Raw genomic sequence first — 26561 nt, 5'->3', positions numbered from 1 at the left:
CCTTCAGGCAAGTGGAAAGCTACAAGTGGCATGGGTATTTTTGTTTCTATTCTATGAACAAAGACTCCATGATCTAGAAGAATGAGCAAGTTAGCTGGGCAAGGCCAGGCCTGGAACCCAAGTCTCCGGACGTCCAGCTCAGGGCCTTTGCACCATTCCAGGCTCTGTTGAGAGTGTCAGGCATCCTGACAACCTACACACTTTCCTCTTTATCCCGCAATCAGGTTTCTTTTGCTCCTGCATCATCAGGGCCTCTGCATCCCTGAGTGGGGAAGCTTAGTTCTAGGATGGGAGGGAAGGTACATCAGGAGGAAGAGAAAATCTCAGTCATGGTCAGAAAGCAGTGAGGACCTAGACCAAAAAGAAATGATGCCCTGTGTTTCCAGAGTGAGGGTCATTTAAGGGATGAAATGACAGGCCCAACGTGGAACAGAATATCCACATGGAAGGATAATCCACCCCCCAATTTACAGATGAGGAGACGGCCTGAGCTTTGAGGTCAGGCCCTGTTCTCTTCTCTCTGCTCAGTCCTCCCCCACTTACTGACACTGCCTTTACAGGGGGAGGAGGGTACATTGTCGCCAGTCAAGCCACACCTAGCACTTGCACTCTGTATCTCACTGGGCCACACCAACCAGCTGGCAGATCACTAAGGCCCTGGAATGCTATGGGGAGGCCCCAAAGTCCACCAGGATAGGCAGGCCCTGCTGATGAGCAGGTTCGAGGTGGGAAAAAGTCTCCATCCCAGGTGCATTTAGGCCTCACATATCCCTCTCTCTGGCAGGACACAGAGCGCTTTCAGGCCCGCAGTCAGGAGCTGGAGCAGAAGCTGCTGTCTAAGGAGCAGGAGCTGGAGCAGCTTGCCCAGAAGCAGAAGCGGGTATGCTGTGTCCTCAGATGCCTGGCTCTCACTGCATCCTCTTCTCTGGCTCTGGCCCACTTTCCCTGCCATTCACTTAAGGACTTTCCTCTTTTTCAATCTGAAAGAACCATTTAGTTGTACAAGAGAGCATTTGAAATCAGAGATGATCCCAAGATAAAGCCTTTGCTTCTTCAATGCCAGGTGTTTAACTTGAGAAGTTGCTAAGAATTCTCCCTTGAGGTATCTGCAGACATTGCCGTATAATTGTGCCCAGGAGCCACCCGAAAGCCAAAATGTTAATTTGTTCCCTGCATGCTGCATAAGAGAGGAGTGGAGTGCTGAGGTACAAGGGACACAGTCCCTGGTACTTTGGGGGAGGCTGCAGACAGTACTGTCTGCCCGCCAGGATGGCCATGGAGCCTCCAGCAGGAAGAGGCTCTTCAAAGGTCAGATTTTCCATCCCCATCTCCCCCTGGATGTGGTTCATCACCTCCTTTATGACTGTTCTATCATCCTGAAGATGGATGCAGACACAGATGCTCCTCTGATGCACCTGAGCTCTCAGCAGGCAGGCTGGGTGGTGCACTGTGTCCATCCACTATGGCTGGGAACCCCTGGCTAATAACCCCAGAAAGATTGATTACCTCTGCAAACCTTAGGCTCACTGCCTCCTCTCCAAAGCCAGGGCTTGTGGAGGGGAGAGGCCAGAGCGCCACTTATCCTCCTGTTTTGTCTTGTGTTGGAAGGAATCCAGCCCTGGACAGACCCAGACACATTGCTGCAGTTTAAATAGAGAGTGCTATTTTTAGCAACACATGAAAATGTGTTTGAAGACACGCCATGCTAAGGCTGCAGACTGCTCCACTCCTGCTGCTACTCAGTCTATGGATTTGGGTTTCTTTCCTCTGCAGCAAGATGGTTTCATCTCCAGGAACTGGCAGCTGCCTTTCCATCCCCTTCCACAGCCTTACCTTGACTTGCTTCTCCTACTCTTTCTCCTCCTCACTATTATGCACTAAGTCCTTACCAATTAGAGTTATCCCTCACATGAATGATTGCCACTTGATTTACTTACTTTATGCTTACCTGATTACACAGGAGCCTTCTGAGAATCACACAAAATTCCTCATCGTTTCTTCCTCATCGTTTCTTCCTCCTCCCTTTACTGGCTACATTCATTAAACTAAATTTTTTATAATCAGTTTGCCTTGGTTTGATGCTTCCTCTAGTGCAGTGGTCGGCAAACTGCGGCTCGTGAGCCACAGTTTGTCAACCACTGCTCTAGCGAGAGGGTTGGAAGCTCTGTAAGGCATGATCACTAGCCAAGAAAAGCTGAAGTTATTCAAATGCAGGCTTTTAGTTGCTTTAGGAATATGTTTGGTTTGACCTGTTTTAGCTATTTCTTATGAATTTTCTGGCTACCATCAAAGCTTCTGTAGATTAAAGGAAGTGGACTTACACAGCTGAGAGAAGGAAAGGTAACAGATAGATTTAGCTCAGTATTCAAAATTAAGAGGGATGTTTTATGAGGCTGTCTCTTACTTAGTGTTCTTCATTCCATTGATGGCCAAGGAGAAGAAACTGGCTTAAAGAACAATAGGAAGGATTTACTTTAGATCTTAAGTCCATTGATGAGATGATGATAATTATCATTGAGATAAGAGTCGAAGGTGGATGTGGAATTTCCTTTTCTCGTAGCCCCATGGAGACTAGGGAGAGCTGAGATTTTTCTGGAAGCTCCTCCTGCTTCCTGCAGTGTATATGTGTGAATGAAGGAACAGGACAAAGCTTGAGGGCAGTGAGGGGTATAGCGATGGTCCCTGCCCACCAAGTGGAAAAAGCTAGATGAGGCCGGAGCAGGCCAGCCTGACGATGGTACATTCTTCTCTGTCCCCCATTCCTTTCCAGTTGGAGGGCCAGTGCACAGCTCTGCATAACGACAAGCATGAAACCAAAGCGGAGAATACCAAGCTGAAACTCACCAACCAGGAGCTGGCCCGCGAGCTGGAGCGCACCTCCCGGGAGCTGCAGGACGCCCAGCAGCAGCTGGAAAGCCTCCAGCAAGAGGCCTGCAAACTCCACCAGGAGAAGGAGATGTGAGTGTGGCCTTTAGGCACCCCTATCACTGCTCTGCAGCTCCCTCCCTGCGGTGAGCACGCCATCTCCCCTCTTGGAGACCCTGTCCCTTTGCCTGTAAAATGGGGATTGGACCCCTTGCTCCCTAAGATCTCGTCTAAGTTTTCTGAAACTATTAGCAGACCAATGCTGTGCTGAGCATTATCTAGGATATACAGCTCTGTTCTTAGAAAATTTATTATGTGATCAGGAAGATATGTTATCCAACCAACAAATATATTTCAGTCTGTGAGAAAATGCTGAGTGAGCGGAGAGACAAAACATGACTGTAGTAGTTTAGGAACCTGGGAGACCAAAGCGGACAAAAGTGAAGCCCGAACACTTCCGAGATGGATATGTAATTGGATGGGGCATGTGACGGTGCCCTGGAATCTTCACTCCAGCTCTGCCCCTTTTCCCCACAAGTATTCTTCTGCATGGGCTGGTCGGGGGCCCCACACCCCTCGGGGCCTGGTTTGCTAGTGAACAGCTTGTGGTGTCAGGACAGGGCTCAGCTTGTGAGGCAGAGGCATGCCTGAGAAGATTCCAGGTGTGGTCTGTGTGTTAAGCTGGAGAAGTTGCTGAGGAATATCAGCATTTATCTTGTTTTAGGAGTGTTAGGTTTTGAGACCAAATGCACTCTGAGGCCCAGGGAGAAGAATCTCACTTGTTTATTTATTCATTCATTTCTCCATATATTTATGTACTTATGTAGCAAATATTTATTGAAAACTACTCTGTGCCAGGTACTGTGTTGAGCATTCAACATATCTCACGTCGATAGTTTAACATTATCTCCTGTGACCTTTATAGCATCCTGATGTGGCAGGGACGCTTATGATCAACTTTGATTTATAGATGAGGAAACTGAGGTTCAGAGGTTTTCAGCATCTGTCCAAGAAGCTTAATGCCAGACACTCTTGGTTACTCTCCCAAGGAATAATGAGCCAGCTAGAAAATATTTACACGGGCATTGGACTGGCCAACATTCACTCACTCATTTGTTCATACACTCGTTCATGTCTTCATCCATTCATTCTGCGAAATGTTTTTGTGTGCCTGGTCCTGTGCTGGGTAGGACGAAAAGTCTGATTTTAGAGGAAAGGCAGTATTACTTACCAATGCTCGATGTTATACATATATTCACTTTCCTTACTCAAAAGTGAAAGCCCTCACTCTGTTGGCTGTTGGCAAAATGTTGGTCCACCGACCTAAATCAAATTGTCCTGCTGTCTGGCTCACATGTGGTGTCTTGTACCATGTGGGATTGATTGCCTAGGGTGAGAGGGAGGTGTTTGGATTTAAAGTTTTAGCCTGGATATCTGCAGTTAAACACACACACACACACACACACACACACACCGATTTTTGGGTGACCAGTGGAAAGACAATGTATTTCATTGTAAAGGAGCAAAATCAGTTCCTCCTCATTGAAAGCAGGTCAACAAGGCACAGGCATTTAACTTTGCAAACAATGAAGGATTCAGGCTTTTAAAATTCAATCAAGTTCTAAAAGCAACAAACATCTGAAGGCGCAGGCATTAGAATAGCAGATGGAAATGAGCACACAGCATGGAGTACCAGATCACAACAGGAGGATTCAAATCTTCCCAAAGCCTCATCTTAATTAACCAAGCCAGGGATACAGTCTCTGGAAGTTGGGAATTAAAAAAGAGGGGAGGAGGGATAGGAGGAAGAGATAAATGATTCCCCCCTGCACAACTTGTTTTGGAGAAGTGTCCTGTACAGTCCGAAAGAGTGCTGGAGCCCAGGAGAGCATGTCCTGGCCTTCCAGGGAGGTCAGGAGAGAAGGCAGAGACAGCCTCGCTTGTCCTCTATAGAAAAGAGTCCCAGACCGCCAGGACCGATAGGACCTAAATGCTCTAATCCATCTCTCATTTTATAAATGAAGAAACTGAGGCTCAGAGAGGTATAGTGACCAACCCAAAGTCACGCAGCTAGTTAGTTCCAGAAAATGGGACAGAGCCTGGTTCTGATGCCTTGCTGCCTGACACTGCTTCACAGCCAGGAGGGGAAAAGGGAAGATTCAGAGATAAACAGACTGAGTCATTTATCAGCTAGAATTCTGAATGGGCAAATTGATTTTCCTGTCCTCTGAAGATGCTCAAGGTAGGAGAACTAGATTTTAAAATATGATAAAGAAAGAACAATCAAGCAGGAAAGATAATATAAAGATGAAGGTCAGCTGAAAGCACCTCTCCATTTATTTTGTTAATTAACTTTTATTTAGGGTAGTTTTTGATAAGGCACAAAATTCAAAGGGCACAAAAGGATATGCACTAAAAAGAGCTTTGCCTCTATCCCCTGCCTCATCACTTCTGGCCTCCATCCACACAGAGGCCACCTGTCATGGTTTCTTGTGGGTCCTTCCAGAGAGTTCTATGCATATGCAAGTGCGCATGCATACACACAATTTTCACTTACAAAATGGTAGCACATTATTCTGCATTTGCCTGCATTTTTCACTCGACAGTGTATTTTGGAGTATACTCCATATCTCATCTGTCTCCTAAAAACAAACCCAATAGCAGTTCCCTAACGGCAACCATACATCTCTCACCAACTACTCCTGTGAAAAAGGCAAGTTCTTCCCCTTTCAGTTCACATATTACCAATGTAAACATTTAGAATTTCTGGGTTAGAAGGACTTTCAAGGTCATTTAGTCAAACATCCAAGTGCCTTTTTTCACCCAGAAATGCTTTTCTTTTTGTTAACACGAAACAATCTGAATATGTTTCTATGTGTATAAATGGGTCTGAGCAGTTCAAACCCATGTTGTTCAAGAGTCAGCTGTATTTCCTATCCCTGGTTTTTGGGATCTGTGTAAGTGAAGGGTCAACTTAACTTATATGGATTTCCAACTGCTCAGAGGATTGGTACTTCCAACCCCCACATTGTTCAAGAGTCTGATGTCTATTTATCTATATACTAGAGACCTGGTGCATGGAATTCATGCACAGGTAGGGTCCCTCAGCCTCACCAGGCATCAAGGCTGATCGGGGTCTTCTGGCTGCTGGCCAGGGCCTTCCTTCCTTCCACACCACCCCCTGGTGGTCAGTGCACATCATAGCGAGTGATCAAACTCCTGGTCTTCTGGTCGAACTCCCAAGGGCCAATTTGCATATTAGGCTTTTATATATATAGATATCCAACTGGATGTATGTTTACTAGACAAATGGACAGATGTGTTTGCATGGATATGTAATATAATATACTAGTGGCCCAGTGCACCAAATTCATGCACTTGGGGCCAGGAGGGATCCCCCAGCCTGGCCTGTGCCCTGTCACAGTGTGGGAGCCCCACAACTCATTGCCCCAAAGAGGTAGGCCCCACCCACCCATCCAGGGCTCCTCGATGGATTGCCCCAAAGAAGTAGGCTGGAGCCAGGGGAGACCTGCGGGCCCTGGGCCAGGCCGTGACAGAAGCCTGCGGACCCCTGGGGGCAGGCCCACAGTGGAGGCCTCCCTCTGCCTAAGCCCCAGTGCAGGCACATGGAGACAGAGGCCTCCGCTGCCACCCCACCCCTGGACCGGGCCAGCGGTGGAGGCCTCCTTCTGCACGTGCCTACCTAACCCCCACCACGGCCCCACCCCCACCCCCAATGCTGCAAGGCCCCGTCCACCCGCGCCTGCTGTGCATGCCGCCTGCTGAGCGGTCATGACATATGGTGTCTTGGACAATTTGCATATTCCTCTATTATTATATAGGGATGTGTGTATATATGTGTGTTGGTATAGCTCCAATGGTCAGCTGGTTCTGTGATAACAAGGCCAGAGAAGACCTGCAACACCTTCTTATTTAGGAATTGGCTCCTCAGTCAACCCCTCTGGGAGAACCCAGACCTGAGATCTGCAATGAGTGGTTTTCCATAGCAGGGGTAAGCTGTCTGCTCCCTCTGCCCCCAGAGATAAGCAGGACCAGCTGGGGTCGCATGAAGCGCCCAGGCAAGCTTGGCTCCTGGGGCACAGAGGCAGCCAGGAGGCAGCTCTAACTGCTAATCAGAGCAGAATCCTAGACAGGGGTTTGGGAACCTGGTTTGGGTAATGGCAAATATGTTGTTTTTCCCCCAAGTTGAAATTAAATATAATTGGTAATAAAATGTTAGGAATTTGCAGCTTTGCAGGAGCCAGAGTTTTGTTGCTTAATTAGGATTATCTCAGGTGAACTTAGAATTTAATTCAGTCTGTTATTATTGTAAATTGACTTTATAATTATTCTATAAAGGGGGGAAAGCCATCACAGATACCTCTTCAGGAACCAGGTCATTGTGAGCTTGGCCGAGTCTTATGGACCCAGCAAACTGGTTCTGTTTTCTCCAGCTCAATGACATGGATGGGTGGCCGAGGGTGACTGGCCTTGCCCAGCCCAGGGTGTGCACAATCCAGATGCCCTGACAGCCTATGCAAGTTGACAACGTTATTAGGCTGTAAGATGCTCCCTTCACTAAATGCAATGCTGTGGTTTGGAGAGGTGGAACTTTGGGTCCTTTGCATAAACCATGGTGCAGAGCACAGAGGAAAGGATGGAGGCGAAGTTATGAAGTCAACCATGGTTTATTTCCCAGTGTCGCCAGTTCTGCCTTTTTTCCTTTCTTCCCAGAGTGTTGTTGCGTACCTCCCCAGCTCACCCCTACCTTTCCTTCCTTCCTTCCTTCCTTCCTTCCTTCCTTTCTTCCTTCCTTCCTTCCTTCCTTCCTTCCTTCCTTCCTTCCTTCCTTCCTCCCTCCCTCCCTCCCTCTAGCCCTGTCTTCCTTTTTCCCACCCCACTCTTTCCTTCCCTCTCTCCTTTCTTCCTTCCTGCTGCTTCTTGTTGACTCTGCCTGCGTGCAGGGCCCTGCAGGCATTCAGATGTAAGCAAACTTGACCGGACCCTGCCTCACTACGTTTTCCTCCAGCCACCCATCAACTTTCAGCTTCTCTCTCCCTTCCTCACAACTCCCGATATGGCCACCATGTTCACACTGTTATATAAACAGCTGATTATAACTGATGCATTAAGTCTCTGCTTTATAGCTAGAAATAAGAAATCCTAAGTCAAAGAAGTGAGTGATCAATGGTGGAAATCCCAGATATCTGAAAACAGATTGGAGACTTTGGGAAAAGGTGAAGCAGGAAAATGATTCTTTGAGAGCTCCTGGAAACAAACCTAACCAGCACCCAAGGGAAAAAGAATAGCAGTTCTGCTCTCAACCTCCAAGACTGGGCTGGAGAAGAATATTGATTCTAATACCCTGAACCTGGGGGGCAGGACCATTTGGAGCCTGGGAAAACAGTGGTTCTCTATCATAGAGTCACGCTCAGAGGTGGCGTGCGAGAGGCTGTGGAATGAGCATGTCTGGGGCCAGGAGGCCTTGATGAGGACCCTGGATTGTTTGTGTGAGCTGGGAGGGTTATCAAAGCTCTGCCTGTGTCTGTGAAATGGGTGTCTGTGATGACTAACTGAGGTCATGGCTGTGAGCACTTGCACGTGGCAGGTGCTCTCCAAGGACGGTCATGTTCCTTGAAACCCCTCAGTCCCCAGCGCGGGCACTGCCTGCTGGTTCCAGTGTGTGGGCTCCCGGGTACCTCATACCCTGTAGCTCTCCCCTGACCCCAGCCGAACAATCATTCATCACTGCTGTTTGCCTCCTCCTCCTCAGGGAAGTGTACCGCGTGACAGAGAGTCTGCAGCGGGAGAAGTCGGGGCTCCTGAAGCAGCTGGATTTCCTGAGGTGGGTCAGCGCTGTGTGTGTTCTGAGAGTGCACCCCAGACACCTCAGGTGGGGGCCGGGCTGAATCCTCCCTGGCTACATGCTGGAAAACAGCCACTGAGAGAGCGCCCTCATTTCCCTGTCCTTGACATATTGTTCAGACACCAAGTAGCACCCTCTCCATTATGTTTGGTCCATCTACACACGCACACTTCCCTCTCCAGTTTATACCCCTTCTCAGTGTCTCTCACAGCACCCTGCACGGCCCTTGTCTAGTAGGAGGGGACCTGAATTTATTGAGCATCTACAGTGTGCCAGCCATACTACCCCTTTCATCTTCAACAAAACTTAGAAAAGTAAGTAGGGCAGTTGTTAATACAGGAGTTAACTGATGAGGAAGTTGATATTAGAGAAATGAGATAGTTTACCAAAAGTGACACAGCTACTCACCGGTGGAGCCAGAATTGAGATCCACATCGGGTCGATTCTCTTTATCCTGCCGTATTCCATTCATGTTTGTTGAATGAGTTCAGGCACACCTCATTTTATTGTCCTTTACTTTGTTGTGCTTTGCAGATATTGTGGTTTTTTACAAAGTGCATGTTTGGGGCCATGGTGCATCAGGCAAGACTATTGGTGCCATATTTCCACAAGGCTCAAATGATGTGTCGCATTTTTTAGCAATAAAGTATTTTTTAATTAAGGTTTATACATTTTTTTAGACATCATGCTATTGCACACTTAATAGACTACAATATAGAATAAAATTAGATTTATATGTACTAGGAAACCGAAAAATTCATGACTTGCTCTATGACAATATTCACTTTATTGCCATGGTCAGCAATCTGCAGGGTCTGCCTGAAAATGAGTCAAAACAGCACCAGGAATGGAGTTTCCTTAGCCTGCTAAAATTCACTGTAACTTCAAAGCTCATTGGTATGGAATGTGCCAAAAACCCAAACCAAACAAAACCCCACCAAACCTGTGTGGGAAAGGTGGCATTGTGAGTTCTGCCTCTGAGGTTTCTAAGTGCCTGCTGCCTACCAAACACCTCCTGGGGAATGGTGACCAAGCAGAAGGACTCTCGGTTCTGGTTTGTAAAGGGCAAATGCGTTTAAATCAGGTAAATGATGAAGCTTTTGTTTAGTGTTTTTTTTTTGTTTGAAAGCAAGGTGAGGTCACTGTGTCTGACATCCATGCTGCTACCAAATTGAAAAGTGCTTCAAATTGAATGCCCTTCAAATTTACTGTGCTCAATGCCTAGTTCCAGCAGGCCCCAAAGGCCAAGTTCTCATCCATTTAAGAGAAGATGTTGATTCTTAGGAAGGCGTTAGTGAAAGGAAGAGAACAAGATGTTCAAGGCCAAGTTTTTGTGTTTTTCCCCCTTCTTTCTATTATACTTGAAAAAAAGAAAAGGGCAGATTCAACATGAATGAGCAGAGGGGAGTGACAAGGCAGCACTCTGCAAATGCTTATGGATCTTTTTAAAGGAGAGCAGCATTTGTGCAGAATTACTGCATGGTTACCAAGCTCAGCCTCTGCCAGCTGGTAAGAGCCCAGATGTGGAGGGGAAGCCCCCAGCAGGTTTCTCTTCCACACTGAAGTCACCAGCTAGTGATCCAGATCAATGGGGAAATGGACGTTGAGGAGAGAAAGTTGGGAGAGGGTTAGGGTGGGAGAATGGTGGGAATGTGGAGGGGTGCTGGTGTTGAAAACAGGACAATGGCCGGGATGTGACCGGATGAGGAGAGGACTGCCCTCCTAAGGGAAATGGAGCAAATAGAAGCAATTTCAGGAACACACTCTTTGCAGCTGCATCTGGTTCCTGTCCCAGCACTGCCCCTCATTACTGTGTGTGCCCTTGGACAATTGACTTAACCAGTGGGCGTCTTAGTCTCCTGCCCACCTCTCAGGCTTCTTTTGAGACTCAGCTGATAGATGTGGGTAGCAATCCCAACAGGGAGAGATGCGAATGAAAGTGGACACATGTAAAGAGTCTAGCATTTCTTTAAGTACTGAAGCTTCTGCATGGTGGTGGCTGCACAAAGCATGAAACAACAGCAAAGCCCTGAGAAAGATGTGGCTCCCGGGGCTCCCAAGTCCTCACCCAGACACAGGGCTGCTAACATCACTCCTGCACAGAGGGAGGGCCATTCTGGCATGAGAAGCTCCCTTTGCCATCCTCAGGGTTTACAAGAACCTTCCTCGTCCCTCCGACTCATTCTGCAGCACCTGGCTGTGTGCCTGCCTGCTCACCAGATGTACAGCTGGTGCAGAACAACCCGAGAACTGAGGTCTGTCCTCCGGCCTGTCTCAGACCTGCGCCTGCCGCATGCAGCTCACTTAGCGGAGTGCCTGCCCACGGTCCCTGCCCGGTAAATGGCCATGTTACAATGATGACAGTCAGACCACAGCTGTGCCCTCCCTTTGGAGAGATCTAAATGTATTATAATATTTCTTATATAGTAACTCATCCTCCCCTCCACATCTAGCTACTTTCCATTTCTTTAATCACTTTCAACAAAACTGTCAAAAGAATTGTTTGCCTTTATATTCACTGTCTCCATTTCTTTTCCTCATATTCTCACCCTCTAGTCAGGCTTTTTCTACCACTATTCCACTGAAAGTGGAACCAATGACCAACATGTTAATTAAAATATTGACCAATTCTCAGGGCCCCACCCTCGATCCCAGCAGTCTGTTCTTGGCACAGCGCCTATAGGGCTCCTTTGAAAACCTGGGTCAGATCTGGACACTCCTCTGCCTCCCCAACCCACCCCCATGGCTCCATCTCTCAATTGGAGGAAAAATCAAAGTTCTTACAATGGCCCACAGGCCATGAATGGCAGGTCGCCCGCCTCCTCTATCTTTTCTCTGACCTTGTCTCCTACTGCTCTTCCTCTGAGCACGCTGCTGCCCTTCGTTCTGTTCCTCATGCACAGCAGGCCTCCCCCAGCCCAGGCTGTGCCCCGGCAGCCCCCTCTGCGTGCCATGCTCTTGCCTCACATACCCACCGTGCTCCTCTCCCCTTCTCCAAATCTCCGCTCAGGTGCTGCCTTCTCAGAAAGGCCCCCTGTCACCACCCTATTGAAACACCTCTCTACCCCCTGCCACACTTTATTCCACTTTCCTGCTTTTTCTCAGCAGCAATTATGCCAGCACTAAAATACAAATTCTCTGAGGGCAGGAACTTCTTGTTTTGTTCATTGGTGTAACCTTCATGGGTAGAACAGTGCCTGGCACACAGTGGGTGTCCAGGAGACTCTTGCTGAGAGAATGTAGGCACGAATGAATGAGGGCACACAGGCCCCAGAGCGACTCACAGGCCCAGCTGGAACTCCTGGGCACCCTGTGGGGAAGGCTCTCTGGTGATGGCATAGACCAGTGCGTGATCTGAAGGGCATGGGTGCCACTAAGCCATTCTGTCTATCCCCTTCCTCTGAGCTGATTTACACAGACTTCCCTCTGCCATTAACCACAACCCCTAAGGAACGGGCCTTCCATACCACGCCTTCCTCTGTACCACCCGCTGGCAATGCTGCTATTGGCTCAGTGGACCACAAACTCCATGTTTGAATAGATTCCCCTTTTCTATCGCAGGGAAAGGAACAAGCACCTCCGGGATGAAAGGGACATATGTTTTCAGGTAAGTGCCTGGTGCACCCTCCTCTGGGGAAAGACAAGGACTGTGGTCCAGTGGCAGCCAGCGCCTGAGCCGGGACTGGCCGGCAATATCCTGAGGTTTGGGGTCTGCTTGCTCCTTTCTGTGTGGCAGGACCATGGCATATGCTTTTTAGAAAACAATAAAAATGCAGGGGACCTCCTGGGTAACAGTGTGTTAATTTCCCATGAAGTCACATACTTCCCTCTTGGCATAACTAGGCAAATAATGGGGAAGGTCACGCATTTCTTGGATGCAGAAATGGTAGTTCTGTCCCTGAGATGATGCAGTTGAAATGTCATGATCACTTTACACCACAATGCTCGCAGCGTTTTTCTTCATTAAGATTTTTATCTCTTGATGAAAAATTTGCATTTTAATTCAAAATGTATACTTTACAATTCACATAGTAGATTTTATGAGCAATGTTTTTATCCTGTGGGGACTCTTGCTTCTCCAGACCTGAGCACAATGCTTACATATTTTCCCAAATAACATGAAATTCTATATTTATTTAAAATCTTCCCTTTGGGCTGCATTAAACAAAATCTAGGATCCCATGTTCCCCTACTTTCTTCCCTCTTAGACAGCAGCTGTTGGATGCTCTCAAGGGAAGAAAAATGGTGGCAGGACTGATTGATGTGGGTTTTTAATTATTAGAATGATCACACCATGAAGTTCATGTGTGTCCTTCCTTGGGCAAGTCATTCACCTCCTTGGACCATGGCCCTGCCTACCTCACCAGGAAAGGGAATCCCTATTCTTTATTTTTCCCCCAAATTGTAGGGATTTTTGAGAAAAACTTTTGGAAAGAGGAGGTCTTGCACTGGACCCTTGGCTGAACAGTGGCCTAAATGCAGGTGGCAAGGGGCAGCTAGTTTGCGCTGAATGAAGTGCGCCCGGTTTATAACTGTGAATCCTGGAGGGACCTTGTTCCACCGTTTCTTTTCTATCACTGACTGGCAGCCAACACCTCTGCGCCACCTGAGTACTACCAGAGCAAGGCTTCAGCCTACACGTGTGTTTGATGATGATAATGGTTATTATTTTAGAAGTAACTCTGCATTTATTTTAAAACTTCCAACCAAATGTCATCCTAATCCCTTGCTCTTGCTTTCCCTCACCTGCCAAACTCATTTTGCTTTGAAAAGGGAATGGGCTTAAGAAAGATGGATAAAATTATGTTAATTCTGGGTAATAATTAAAGATTAATTTGGAATCATTATAGTCATACTTGCAGAGGACCTGGGAGTCCTGCCACTCCCTCTTCCCCCCCGCTTAAGGATCATCAGGAATCATGGGGATGGCTGGTTAATGAGAGATTCCTTTAGGGACTGTTAGAGAGCATTGGCAAAGAGGGTGCAAGCCCCCAGCCCACCCAGGCTCTTTGTTACAGATGTGTGAGCCATTTATCCACACCCAGCCCCCTCCCACAAAAGGTTTGAAATACCCTATGCTAGCTTAGTAGCTGTGCACAGAGGCTGGGTGAACTGATCCTCTGGGCTGTTCTCTTTCTTATGTCCGAGACTTTGGGAATACCTGGATCTGGAGCCACACGGAGAGTGTGATTTAAAGAGGCAGAGGCTTTTCTATCCATAAACAGTCTTCCTATTCTTTCCACATTTAGCTCCTCTTACTTGTGCTCTTGCAAATGATCAATAGTCCTGTGAAGGGCAATATCGTGGATCCCAGGCTCTAAACTGTGTGTTGGCTCATTTGATTAGGTTATTAAACAGGAAGTGGAGGGATTCTGGTGAAAATGCCAGCAGGGAGACCAGAACATCACTTGCTTATTCAGAGTTTTGTCTAAAGCCTGACCTATGAGGTGGGAAAGTTGAGCCCTTTCTGCTCAAACATTGGGACAAACTGGCAGGCATGGATCTGAGGGCCTTTTGTGTTTCTGCAGAAAGATAAGGCAGCCAAAGCAAACACAGCTGCTGCCAAGGCAAGCTGGAAACAGAGATCTGGCTCTGTGATAGGCAAATATATGGACGGCAGAGGGATCCTTAGAAGGTAAGTTGTCCTCTATTTGTTCACTCGTTATCTTTTCTTTGGTCTTGTACTCCTTGGGAGCAGGCCCCGAGCCTGTGCTATGCTGAGTGCAGACTAACCCTCCAGAAGTGGCACTGGTGGAGAAGCCTGGGGTCAGCTGTGCTCACTCCCCTTGAATCTTAGATGACATATCCCTTCCTGTTCTGACATCCAAGGAGGAGCCGGTGCAGAGCAAGCCCCTAGGACAGGCCATTGTCTTTTCTGTCCCTCCCGTCCTGTCCAGTGTGTGCCTACAGAGAGGGACTGGATGAGTAGTGGAGAGAAAACAAGAGAGGTCAGGGACAGAGATGGAGGGTGTGGCCTGACGATGCCCAGTTGTCAGTTGAGCAGAATGGATACACTTGGTTTTTCAGGCACATGACTGTTTGGGCTCTGAAGGGCAATTAAAGTGCCCTATGGAATCTCTAATAGTTGAACTCCTTCAAAGACAAGAATAGGTCCTGTACTTGACTGATTCCTTTCAATGACTCATATTTAATTAACTCAAAGATGACATATTTTGTTCCTGTTGGAGAACACATCATTGCATCCCCAAATGAGGGGTTTGTTGTTTATTCAGAGACCAGACAATCCCCTTCTTCCTGTTGTTGTTGGCATGTGCTCCATCCACATTGATGGCCAGAGAGAGGTAGAGGCAGCTGGATCCCTTAGTATTAGATCTGGGGAGAAAGTGTGCGAACTTGCTCATCTAGGAGACACTGAGGACAGCAAGCATGCAATACCAGGTGGGCAAAGGGAGGTGGCTCTGGGCTGTCAGTCATCTGATGAGTCAAGTCTCTGGACCTGATCATTGTGAATTTCTAAGTATCTGAACAGTGAGATACAATTTTGGAGCTAAGTTTGTGCAATAATAGTTGGCCTGTTGGTTCCTCAGAACCGAATCTATTCATTGATTGATTCAGTCAATAAGCATTTACCAATTCCCTCCTCAGTAGTAGACAGTCTTTTGAGTTCTGTGAAGATTCCAAAGATAAATTAGACATGAGTCCTGCCATTAATGTCTATTATTGAGTGCCTGCTATGTGCAAAATACTGTGCTGTGTGCTGGGTATAAATATAGTGGTGAGCAAACAGGCTCCGAGGCCACTTCCCCCGGACTGACTTGCAGGGTCACTGAAAGAGAAAGGGAAAGGAAGGAGAGGCAGGTCGAGATACCCTGGCTTCCTTCGACCCAAAGCCTGTGCTCTAGTGGGCAGCTGCCTCTGAGCCAGGAGACATCTGACTAGTGGGGACATACAGTTAGTTAGAGCTGGCCTTGGGACCAGAGTGGAGGCTATCTGATTGTTAACCCAGGATGCTTTATTTATGCTCCTTTCTTCACACCATTTTCTTCTCTATCAGCATTTCTCACAACTTGTAAAAATGTGTTTAGTTGTGTCATTATTGCTTTAGCCCCTCCACTAAGCTGAGAATTCCTCAAGGACAGGGGATGTGTCCATTTGTTCATGACTGTGACATTAGCTTAATACCTGGTAGATCATCATTATTACCTTCTCTGTCATCACCATCATCACCTTCATCATCACCTTCATCAGCATCGGGCACTTGCATACGTGTCTTGAGTGAATGAACTAAACAATGCTGGATCTGGTTTTCCCTTACCTGGAACTCTGTGCCCCCAAGGTGTGGTGCTCTTTTGTCATCTGTCAGAAAAGCTATATGGCTCCCATATTGATACATTTTACCATTTACTTCCCCCTCTTCTTTCTTCTCCATCCCAAAACAGCCAGTCAGAGGAAGAGGAAGATGTGTTTGGCATGCTGAGGAGGAGAAGCTCCCTGGGCCTGAGTGGGTATCCCCTTACAGAAGAGGAGCCAGGAGCCAGGGAGCCAGGGGCTGAGGGTCCACTACCCCGGGCACTCCGCAGAATCATCTCCATTGAAGAAGACCCCCTGCCCCATCTCCTGGATGGCAGCTTTGAGCAGCCACTGAGCAAATGCCCAGAAGAGGAGGAGGTCTCCGACCAGGGGGTGGAAGGACAAAGCCAGCAGGCCCAGCCTTCTCAGCTGGAACTCATGCCCACATCTCCCCGAGGGCAGCCTGTTGGGAAAGAAGCTCTGTCTAAGGTAAGGGCACATCGCAATTTGGTTTTAGAGGTCACTCCTATGCCATGCCCCGAAGGCAGCTTAGGAAATCAGATGTGACTGGTCTCACGATTCAATATATTTGTGTCCTTCAAATACTACCTTTCCCTGCTTAGCTGAGTGTCTTGGGGGAGACTCAGGGGTCCTGGTAAATTCTCCTTATAAACTCTGATGTTTGCCCTACTCCCTATCCTATGCTCTTTTCAGATTCAGCGAAAGGCTCCAATCCCATGTCCCACCTGAACTCCCCACCAGGTCTTCCTCTAAACTGTGGGGAGAAAGAGGCCATATGAACCATCCTCCTCTGGCTCATAGTGATGATGTTTCACACCTTGTTTGTGACCTAAGCCTAAGAATAGGCTCCTTGAGCCCTGACCCCTCCACTTGACCCTCCAAAGCAGCTTTAGAACTGTCCCCGGCAGTGTGAAAGATGCTCCTCCCTGCACACCAGGCCAGCCCTTTAGAATTGAGCCCTTGCCCCCTTGAGCATTTCCATGGCTGTATTAGCATGTGTGACAGGAAGACTTCTCTGGCCACTGTGCCGGGACATGTGGTATAAGTTATCACCCTTGGGTCTGGATTAAGAATCATGCCTATGTGTCACTCCTCTGAAGGGTGGAGTAGTGGAGGCCCAGGCCCCAGGGAGGGTGGAGAACTGGTGGCACCCACTGGTGGGTGGGGCCCCTCCACGTACCTGTCCTTCCACAATCCTGTCAGCGCTATTCATGTAGGCATTGGGCACAGATGGGGTTTTCAGTACCCCATGCTTTCCCCACAAATGTGAAAGAAATGTCAAGAGGCCAGCAGTAGAGGGAAAAGGCTAAGCATTGTGTCTGCTAGGGCATTTGATCCTGGCAGTCATCTGATGAGGCTTCGGAGATGTATTCTTCCTTCTGGCAGACTGGGAAGTAAAGTTCAGAGGGGCCCAGCCTTCTCCCTCTGCTCTCACACATTGAGGCTCCACCAGGTTGGGCTGCCTTCCAGCTGGGGACAGAAGCTGCGGCAACAAGGAAATACGATCCACCAGCAGCCACAGCAGCTTCAGCAGAGGCTCTGCTCCTCGGAAGGTGGCATGAGGCAGGCCCTTTGAGCCAGGCTGCTGAGCCAGAAATGTGCAACCTTTCGGGACAGTAGATTGATAGAAGGAATCATGAACTTACAAATACCACGTCCTTTGAACCAGCACTTCTCCTAGCAATCTTTTCTCAGGAAATAACCAAAGTCAGACAAAGATTTAATGCAAGAATATAGGTGTATAATAGCAAACAATTGAAAATCTAATAGGACATAAACTATAGCATATTAATTCAGTAGAATATTACACTGCTGTTAAAAATAACATGTAGCCCTAACCATTTTGGCTCAGTGGATAGAGCGTCGGCCTGCAGACTCAAGGGTCCCAGGTTTGATTCCCATCAAGGGCATGTACCTTTGTTGCGGGCACATACCCAGTAGGGAGTGTGCAGGAGGCAGCTGATCAATGTTTCTCTCTCATCAATGTTTTTAACTCTCTCTCCCTCTCCCTTCCTCTCTGTAAACAAATCAATAAAATATATTTAAAAACAACATTTAAAAAATAGTGAACCAGAGAAATATTTATAAGTTAGTAATATAAGAAAATAATAAAATTATAATATCTCAAGTCACTCTATAAAACATACGTTCATTCATCTATATAGAAAAAAAGCCTGGAAGAAATGCATTTGAACATGAGTAGTGACCACTGCAGGGCAGTAGGGTAGATTATAATTATTATTTTCCTCCCTACTTTTCTGTTTTTCCTAATTCTAAAAAAAAAAAAAAAAAAAAAAAAAAAAAAAAATGCACATATTAGTTTTATTTTTAAAGTGGTGGGAAGGAGATGAGCAGACCTTCCTCCAGTTCTCTTGCCCCAATCCGGTTGGCTCACTGTGGATTAGCCTCAGAAGGGACACGGTTAAGTGCGTGAACACAGAGTAGGAGTTTGCTGCACCTGGGAGGTGTGTCCTGCTGCTGCTGAACTATCAGTAAATGTGTTTATCTTCTTTGGCCTGAAAAACAATAGTGTTCTGTCCCGTGGTGGGGGTGGGCACAGGGCTAATGTCAGGCACAGCCACTGCAGCCGGGACCTGCTCCCCCCGCCCTGGGCTTCTCATTCCTCCCTCACACCTGGGCCTGAGGACACAGATGCTACTCTGAGCTTCCGTCTCAAACAAATTACAGGGAGACAGAGGCTGAACAGAGACTGGCAGAGAGCCCATACCCTTGGCATTGCAACAGTAAAGAAAATGGGGCACGGGGCAGAGTTTTTTAGTGTGGAACATTTTTTCTTTAAGTTTAAATTCCTGAAATTGACCTTGAATTCCCACTTAAGTGCTGCATGGAATTGATTTCTCCCCAAAAAGCTGTTAGTGGCTTTTCTCTGATACTCAAGTACTGCTAAGATCTGTTGCCACTCCATTATAGTATTTGCTCCATGAGAGGAGTTAATTCCCCCAAATCCACTTCTAAATTGATTCCAAAGAGTTTCCTCACCTAGGCCAGCAGTGCTGGGCTAGGTTTGAAGACAGGATTGGGGGGAATGAGCAAACAGCTCTCCCAAAGGAATGAGGGCTCAGTGGAGAGCAATGACCCTGTGCGGGCAGCAGGTCCTTACTCTGCTTCTCATTCCCTCAGTGTCTAAGCAAGTCCATTCCCCACTGGGCTTCAGCATCCCAGACGAATGGGCAGCGGGCTCAGCCCTAGCCCTCCTGCTGCTGGGCAGGGCAGGAGGAGCAGCAGTGCTGGGGGATTTGAACACTCTGTCAGTGGCCTGGTGTTAGGATTTCCCAGTCTATGAGGGGGAGACTGTATTGCCTTTGTTCCCAGGGCAAATGGAGATCCTGGATGGAAACTGATGAGATGGGACAGAAGAGCAAAGGGCAGGGAGGCAAGAGTATCCCCGTCAGTCCAGGCTTTCAATGAAAGGGCAGAAGCAAGAGCCCTACCCCAGCCTGGGCTGTCTCTGGCCCTGTAACAAAGATGTCTTTTTTCTATCTCCCCTCCTCCCTTTCTATCTCCTTATCCCCCCTTTCACCACCCCTGCCTCTGCTTTAAGCCCAGCTCAAGGCATCTGCTGGGTGGATCCTGGCTCTCCTCCCTGCTCCCCGAGCACTTGGAACATGGTGCTGAGATTGTCTGTTTACACGTCTGTCCCCTTCTTTCCACCACAAGCCAGGCCTCCTCCTCATCCCTGCATCATAGTAGGCAGACAACAGGTGCTGGTTGAATGAATGTCCCTCTTCTCCTTGCTGATGCCCTGAGCCCAAAGCTACCTGCATCTGTGGCTGGGCGGTCTCCTGGTGCCAATGTGGAGGCCAGGTCCCCACTGTCCCCTGCACACCATAGGGATGGGAGAAGGGCAGGTGGTGGCAGGAGCAGGGCTAGCACCCAGACTGTCCGCCGTCCACAGGAGGAAGGCTCCCTCTCCACCCCAGACCGGCTCTTCAAGATTGTGTTTGTGGGCAACTCCGCCGTAGGGAAGACATCCTTCCTGAGGAGATTCTGTGATGACCGGTTCTCCCCGGGCATGACAGCCACTGTGGGTAAGTTCTCGCCCCTAAACTGGGTCCTGCCACCTCTGGGAAGGGGAGGTTGTGAGAAGGGGGCCCGAGGGAGGGACTTGGAGCTCAGTGGGAGTGGCTGTGGGCCCTCAGGGAGGGGAGGCCAGGTCTGCCTGCTCCACAGTGAGGCTGAGGGACAGGTGCAGTCCGTTCCTGCAGAGGGCTAGCTGCTAAGCTCACTTCCAGTGGGACAAGACCACCAAAAGCTTCCCATGTCCAGCCTGATTAGAACTGAAGTTGGCAAAGATGGACTTTGGCCCTTTTACCCCCTCTGAGCCTGTCTCTCTCTTATTGTTTCTTCCTACTTTCAGCAGGGCCCTGAATCTTCATGTTCCTGCTGGGGCTTACCTTGTTCCCCCTCCCCCGCCCCTGCCACCACAACCCCTCCCCCCGCCATGAGCCAGCTGTTTCCGTGCCCTGCCCCTCTCAGTGTGTGTGTGTGTGTGTGTGTGTGTGTGTGTGTGTGTGTGTGTGTGAGAGAGAGAGAGAGAGAGAGAGAGAATAGGAGGGATGGAGGGCAGAGCTCTAGATGGCTCCTTTACCCAGAAGATGAGATGTTACCCATCCTGCCTCCTGGGCCTGCTGGGTGGCAGCTGGAGTTCACACTGGAGAAGCCCGTTAGGTGCAGCTATTAGTGGATGATCATGGCTTAATGTGCTCCCGCTCCTGTGTAATATTTTATTTAGATGGAGGACGTTCTCCCTTTCCCAAAGTTGCCCATTGCATTGGAATATGTGGTGAGACCATAGGCATCTTGACCTTTTTAGCTTTTACCAAGTTGAATCACCCAAACAAAAAATAAGTCCACTGAGTGCCTACTGTATACCATTGAACCACACTGATAAGTCAACTATATTTGAAAATATATGGATATATCTGAATATTTACCATGGGCTTTCATATTCATCATTTCACTCTACCTTCGTACAACCCTGGGAGGCAAGTGTTGTTATCAGTCCAATGGACAGATCAGGAAACTGAGGCCCAGAGAGGGCGGCTTGTCCACATTCCCATCAGCTGGTTGGTGCAGATACCGGCCTCCCCTCTACCCCAACACCCCTTCTGTTCCATTCCACAGTGTCCCTAGTAACCTTGAGTTGTGTGTGCTTAGCACCCCATGGGTTTCGAAGACACTTCCCTGCCACGGGAAGTGCACAGGTTGGTGCAAGCAGGGGAGGCTGCTGAGGTTCAGTGGGGCATTAGAAGTCCTGGCTCTTCGTCTCTGCTCTGCCACTAACCAGTTATCTGACTCTAGGGGGACATGTTCCCTCTTTGGGCTTCAGTTTTTCTCATCTGAAAAATGAGGGAAATGAACTGGGTCACACAACACTGCTTCCAGGCCATCTTTTACCTTTGGGTGTCTGACAGCTGGCCCCACAAGACAAACTTTTCTGCCCCAGAGTCCTGACTCGGGAGACTCCATGTTCTTCCTCTCATCCTGAACTGGCCCTTCTTCCAACTTTCCTCTACAGATGGGTTTCCTCCCACATGCTTCAGGGTGCCATTCATACTGCTGGGCCTGTTCCTGTGGTGTTTTCACATCTGGAATATCCTCCTGTCCCTCCCTTCTGCTCCATTTCACCCAAAAACTGAGAGCACCTCAAGATGAAGAATTGGGACCCTGAAGGGGAGAAGAGCAGAGCTGTGAACCCATCCCAGAAGAGACTGGCCTTGTCTGCCCTGGAGAAAAGTGGCTGGGAGTGAGCCAGGTGCACCGAGTATGGTGACACAGGGAGCAATGGCTGAGGAGGTGGACTTGAATTCCTAGGAGATCATCAGTGAGGTGGGCCCCCACAAGCCATGGCTCAAGCACAGACCATGAGAGGCAGGAGGACAGATTTCAAGGATTTAGGTGCCTCTCCTCTTGAAATCAGGGAATAAGGGTCCGTTTACATTTCCAACTGGTGTCCCTAAGATGGAAGTCTCTAAAAAGAGAAAACCAGACTAATTTGCATTTCCCAGGGGGCCAATTATGGAAACACCTACAAGTTAGGTGCAGGAACTGCGGCTCAGATTAGTGTCGCAGCTACACAGCAGGCCTTGCTCTGGTGCACCTGTCAGTAGGCACAGTACAGTCATGGAAGCCACCTGACAATTGCTCCTATAAAAGGATAGAAGAGCCACAGAGTCCTGGCCCTGGAGGGCCAAAGCGGTCCAAGCCTAGATTGGAGCTCTAGCCAACCACCTGTCCAGGGCAGCAGCCCCTGAACCAAGAACACAGTACAAACAGGGACTCAGTGGCCCCTTAAAGCTCACCTCCATCATCAAAGGGGACTTCCTAGCTTCCCACTGCCTCAAGGGAACATGACTGGTACTCGACTCCTGGCTTGTGCATAATGTAAGTTCTACAGTACAACAGTATGACTTGAGCACCTGCCTGTACCACTTTAGCACCACATGATTCCTTCACAAACAGGTGTTTGGGTCCTGTGGGTGTCAAAGGATGGTCTTTTAGAACATCAGAGTTCATTTTGTAAATGAGAAGACTGATTAGTAGAGGCTAAAGCTCCCTAGAACCCAGGACCCTAAGTCCAGTGTTTTTTTTTACTGCCCCACATTGAGTCACCGCCCCTGCTTTTCCCAACAGAATGCACTCTGCTCTTTCTTGGCCACCAGTTGGGTTTCTATCCCACTCCCCATCTCTACAAAGAAATTCCTAGTTGTCTCCATGACAACTTGCAGACACTCCCATTCCCACATCTGTCTTGCTCTAAATGACAGCTTGGTCCTGTCTTGTCACCCTTTCTGGAGTCCATCAACCAGCTCTAACCCATTACCATCCCACAACACAACACAACATACTTCATGGTCACAGAGGCACCTGATTTCCAGCTGTCATTCAGGAAACAGTTAGGTTGCAAGTTGGAGGTCACCTCCATGTGTTCACTGAATGCTACAGCTGAACAGATCCTGAGCACCAACTTACCCCTCCACACCCTCCATCACACTTCAATTTACAGATGAGGACAGTGAAACTCCCCCAAAATGAGATGAAGTAATGTCATCACGATCACATAGCTGGTCAAAGGCAGGACTGAGACAAGAACACAACATGGTCGCCTGGCTCCTGGGGTGTTAGAACTGGTGATGGTCTTAGAAGTCAGTGTAGTTCAGGCCCTCTGGTCCCATATTATTGTTTTGCCTCTTCTATTGGACTTGACTCCTTGTGTCTCTACCTTCCCTCGCCTCTCCCTCCCATGGACTTATCTGCTTCCTGGGCCTGCCTGTCTGAGGCTGCAGAGAGAAGCGCCAGTACCCGGCAGGGACTCTCACCACGCTCATCACAGAACAGAACCTGTTTTCTTTCCAGCATTCCTTGGTCCCCCTCGCTTTCTGCAAGATAAGATCCTGTCCTCCAGCAAAGCAACCAGCCAGTGAGGTAGAGTACAGTCATAAAGAGCTGAGACCTGGCTGCCCCCCTGCCTTCAAGCCTTTTTTTCCACCAAGAAGGCAGCTCTGTCCTCAGGCTTCCCGCCTTGGGCTGGCTGGTTTCAGATCAGGCCCTGAAAGTGTGTTGACAGTGCTGGCATTCTCCTGAGTTGTTGCCAGAAAGTAGGCAGCCCCTTCAGTCTCCTAGAGCAGTGGTTGGCAAACTCATTAGTCAACAGAGCCAAATATCAACAGTACAACGATTGAAATTTCTTTTGAGAGCCAAATTTTTTAAACTTAAACTTCTTCTAATGCCACTTCTTCAAAATAGACTCGCCCAGGCCGTGGTATTTTGTGGAATAGCCACACTCAAGGGGCCAAAGAGCCACATGTGGCTCGCGAGCTGCAGTTTGCCGACCACGGTCCTAGAGTATACACTGGGGAAACACTTCCACTTTTAGCTAAGAAGAAAGCTCACCCTGGATTCAGCTCCCAGCCAGTTGTAATCCATTTGGATGGAAGCACTTAGCCCTGGACTTTCCAGGTGAAATGAAGCTGCCAGGTGTCTCTGTGCCCAGGATACTGGTGTAAAAAGAAGAATGAACCTCAGAGCTGGGTTTGTAACACATGGCAACTGATGAGCTTGGGCGAGGCATGCCATCTCTGGATTCTTGTTTCTTTATCTCTCATTGGTATGGTGGGTGAGGGTGGTATGCATATACATATCTGTGTGCATGTATATGTACGTGCATGAGTATGTGTGCAGATAACTCAGATGATGTCACAGGGGGAGCACTGTGATGATGGAGAGACAGCATATGAAAGTTAGAAATATCAAGCATTCTACCAATGAGTCAAATCACTCTTTTCTCTACCTAGAAAATGTATTGCTCCCTCTGCCCTCATCTGCGAAGCACAGGGCCTCTGGAGTCATTCTAGAGGTGATGACTCTCCCGCCTCTCCTCCACTCATGGCCCCGTAATGCACTGGCCTTTGCCTGGGGACAGTGGCTGGGATGACCTTTTCCACTGACTGCCTTTTCGTTGTCTGTTTTGTCACTTCTGTCTTTTCCATTGCAAGCTGCTATTGCTGTCCCTTCCTTAGCCCTCCAGGGTGAGGACCTCAGAAGCTGGGCCCTTTTAGAGGTGGTAGGGGATGCCCTCTGTTTCCAAGACTTGATACCTTAAGAGGGAAAGAATTTTTGAACCTGATTAAGCATTTGTGAACATTCTTAAACGATGTAGAGAGAGAGGAATGTCTGTTATCAAGGAACTTCTGAGGGCTGCTGTGGGCTCAGAATGCATGTACCTGAGCTTGCTCCCTCTCTCTGTGGTCCATGACTTCAAGTGGGATTGCAGCGTCAGAGAGACCATTGCGAGTGGCCCAGTGGCTGGGATTAGGAGCTCTGATGCCATCTCAAGGGTGAATGCTGCCTTTGATTCCCTCCCCCATCCTCTTCTCTTGTAGCCCTCCCTCCACCTGCCACCCCTTCCTGTCCTCCTGCTCCCCCTGTTCCTCCTCTGACTCTGTCACATACATTTGCAGTGGCTGATGGAAGTCTGAAAGTATGATCCATACCCAGGGATATTTGAACTTTATTAGGGGAACTTTGAAAATGATTTTAGGGAGAAGGGAAGGGAGGGAGGGAAGGAAAAAGGAAGGAAGGAAGGAAGGAAGGAAGGAAGGAAGGAAGGAAGGAAGGAAGGAAGGAAGAAAGGAGGGAAGGAAGGAAGGGGAAAGGGAGGAAGAAATTTAAAGACAGTCTTTCCTCCTCCTCTATCTTTGCGGTGAGAGAGTAAATTCATGAATATAACAATGTCTTTGCATTGGCATATTGCTTTTACATATGTGATCTCATTTGAACCTGTAGTATCCCTAAGGAGGGTATGGATTACATTACAGGGAGGAGCCTGCAGTTCAGAGTGGTTAAATGATTTGATAATAAGTAGCAGAGATAGAATCAGGCCCCACACCTCCCTGTCCAGTGCTCTGTCCATTTCCCCACATCGCCTCCCAGGAGCTACACAGGAGCTGTCACCCTTGACCTGACATGATTCCAGACATATTGGGGCATCATGTTCTTATTTGGAAATAACAGGCCTGGTCCACCTTGCAGGCATCGATTACCGTGTGAAGATGGTACGTGTGGGTGACTCTCAGGTGGCCCTGCAGCTGTGGGACACGGCCGGGCAGGAGAGGTGAGGAGCCGTCCCTGATGTAACACTGCCTCCTCCATTCCCCCAGTGGGGCTGAAGGTCTGGGCTGCAAGGGAAGGCTGTGCTCCCCTGACCTGTGGCCCTTGGATGGCAGGTATCGTTGTATCACCCAACAGTTCTTCAGAAAGGCCGATGGTGTCATCGTCATGTATGACCTCACAGCCAAACAGTCCTTCCTGTCGGTCCGGCAGTGGCTGAGCAGCGTGGAGGTGAGCTGGTGACCATCCTAGGAGCACTATGCGGGCCTCCTGCTTTTCTCTCTTCTCTGCCCTTCTCCTGCCTGTTCCTCTGCTCTTTCAAAACCTGATCAGAACCCACCTTCTCCAGGAACAGACTGATTCATGCATTTGTTTACCCAAGTGGCCAGTACCAAGCTAGCTACTGGGGACTCTAAAGTGACCAAGACAGATACAGTCCCTGCTCCCATGGGACATAAAAAATAGAGATTACACCAATAATTGTATCATTATGATTTCAATAAGAGCTATAAGTGAGTAGGACAGGATTAGAGGAGGAGCACAGAGTACAATAGCAAGGAAGGTGTCCCTGAGAAATGGGTGTTTAAACTGAGTTACAACTGTGCTGTTCCCCCATTCTCACCATTGCCTCCCCAACCCCCTGCATTTTCTAGCTCCAATGGGCCCAGCTGTGCCCCGCCAAAAGTGACACCACACAGTGTTTTGGGGCCTCTGTCACAACCCTTCACATGAGGGGAGGTTGACCCACAATGTGAGGGCCCCAGGCTCACCCAAAGTCACCCTAGGTGGGGCCCACAAGCAACAGCACTCTTATTTGAATTCTAGATTACCTCTGAGACACTACCTCTTGATTTATACTTGCAATATGTCCCTTTTAACTTCCTGACCACCTGCATGCTCTTCCTTTACCACTTAAATGCAAACTTTT

The 26561-nt window shown here is 48.5% G+C and overlaps 1 protein-coding gene across 1 annotated transcript in view; it reads left to right on the top strand.

The window, feature by feature from the left end:
- CRACR2A (calcium release activated channel regulator 2A) overlaps nucleotides 1–26561 on the top strand; it is a gene marked incomplete at both ends in the record, with an annotated part of 77577 nt that overhangs the window by 36477 nt on the left and 14539 nt on the right. Inside the window, 9 exons of the mRNA XM_080660335.1 lie at nucleotides 785–880; nucleotides 2771–2958; nucleotides 8639–8710; nucleotides 12293–12338; nucleotides 14260–14366; nucleotides 16132–16471; nucleotides 19920–20052; nucleotides 25556–25637; nucleotides 25750–25864. Coding sequence (XP_080516461.1) covers nucleotides 785–880; nucleotides 2771–2958; nucleotides 8639–8710; nucleotides 12293–12338; nucleotides 14260–14366; nucleotides 16132–16471; nucleotides 19920–20052; nucleotides 25556–25637; nucleotides 25750–25864 — 1179 coding nt within the window. The remainder of the gene's footprint in view (nucleotides 1–784; nucleotides 881–2770; nucleotides 2959–8638; nucleotides 8711–12292; nucleotides 12339–14259; nucleotides 14367–16131; nucleotides 16472–19919; nucleotides 20053–25555; nucleotides 25638–25749; nucleotides 25865–26561) is intronic.

The sequence above is a fragment of the Plecotus auritus genome (assembly GCF_963455305.1).
Source record: "Plecotus auritus genome assembly, chromosome: 3".
Lineage (NCBI taxonomy): Eukaryota > Metazoa > Chordata > Mammalia > Chiroptera > Vespertilionidae > Plecotus > Plecotus auritus.
This window is presented reverse-complemented; position numbering and strand designations above follow the sequence as displayed.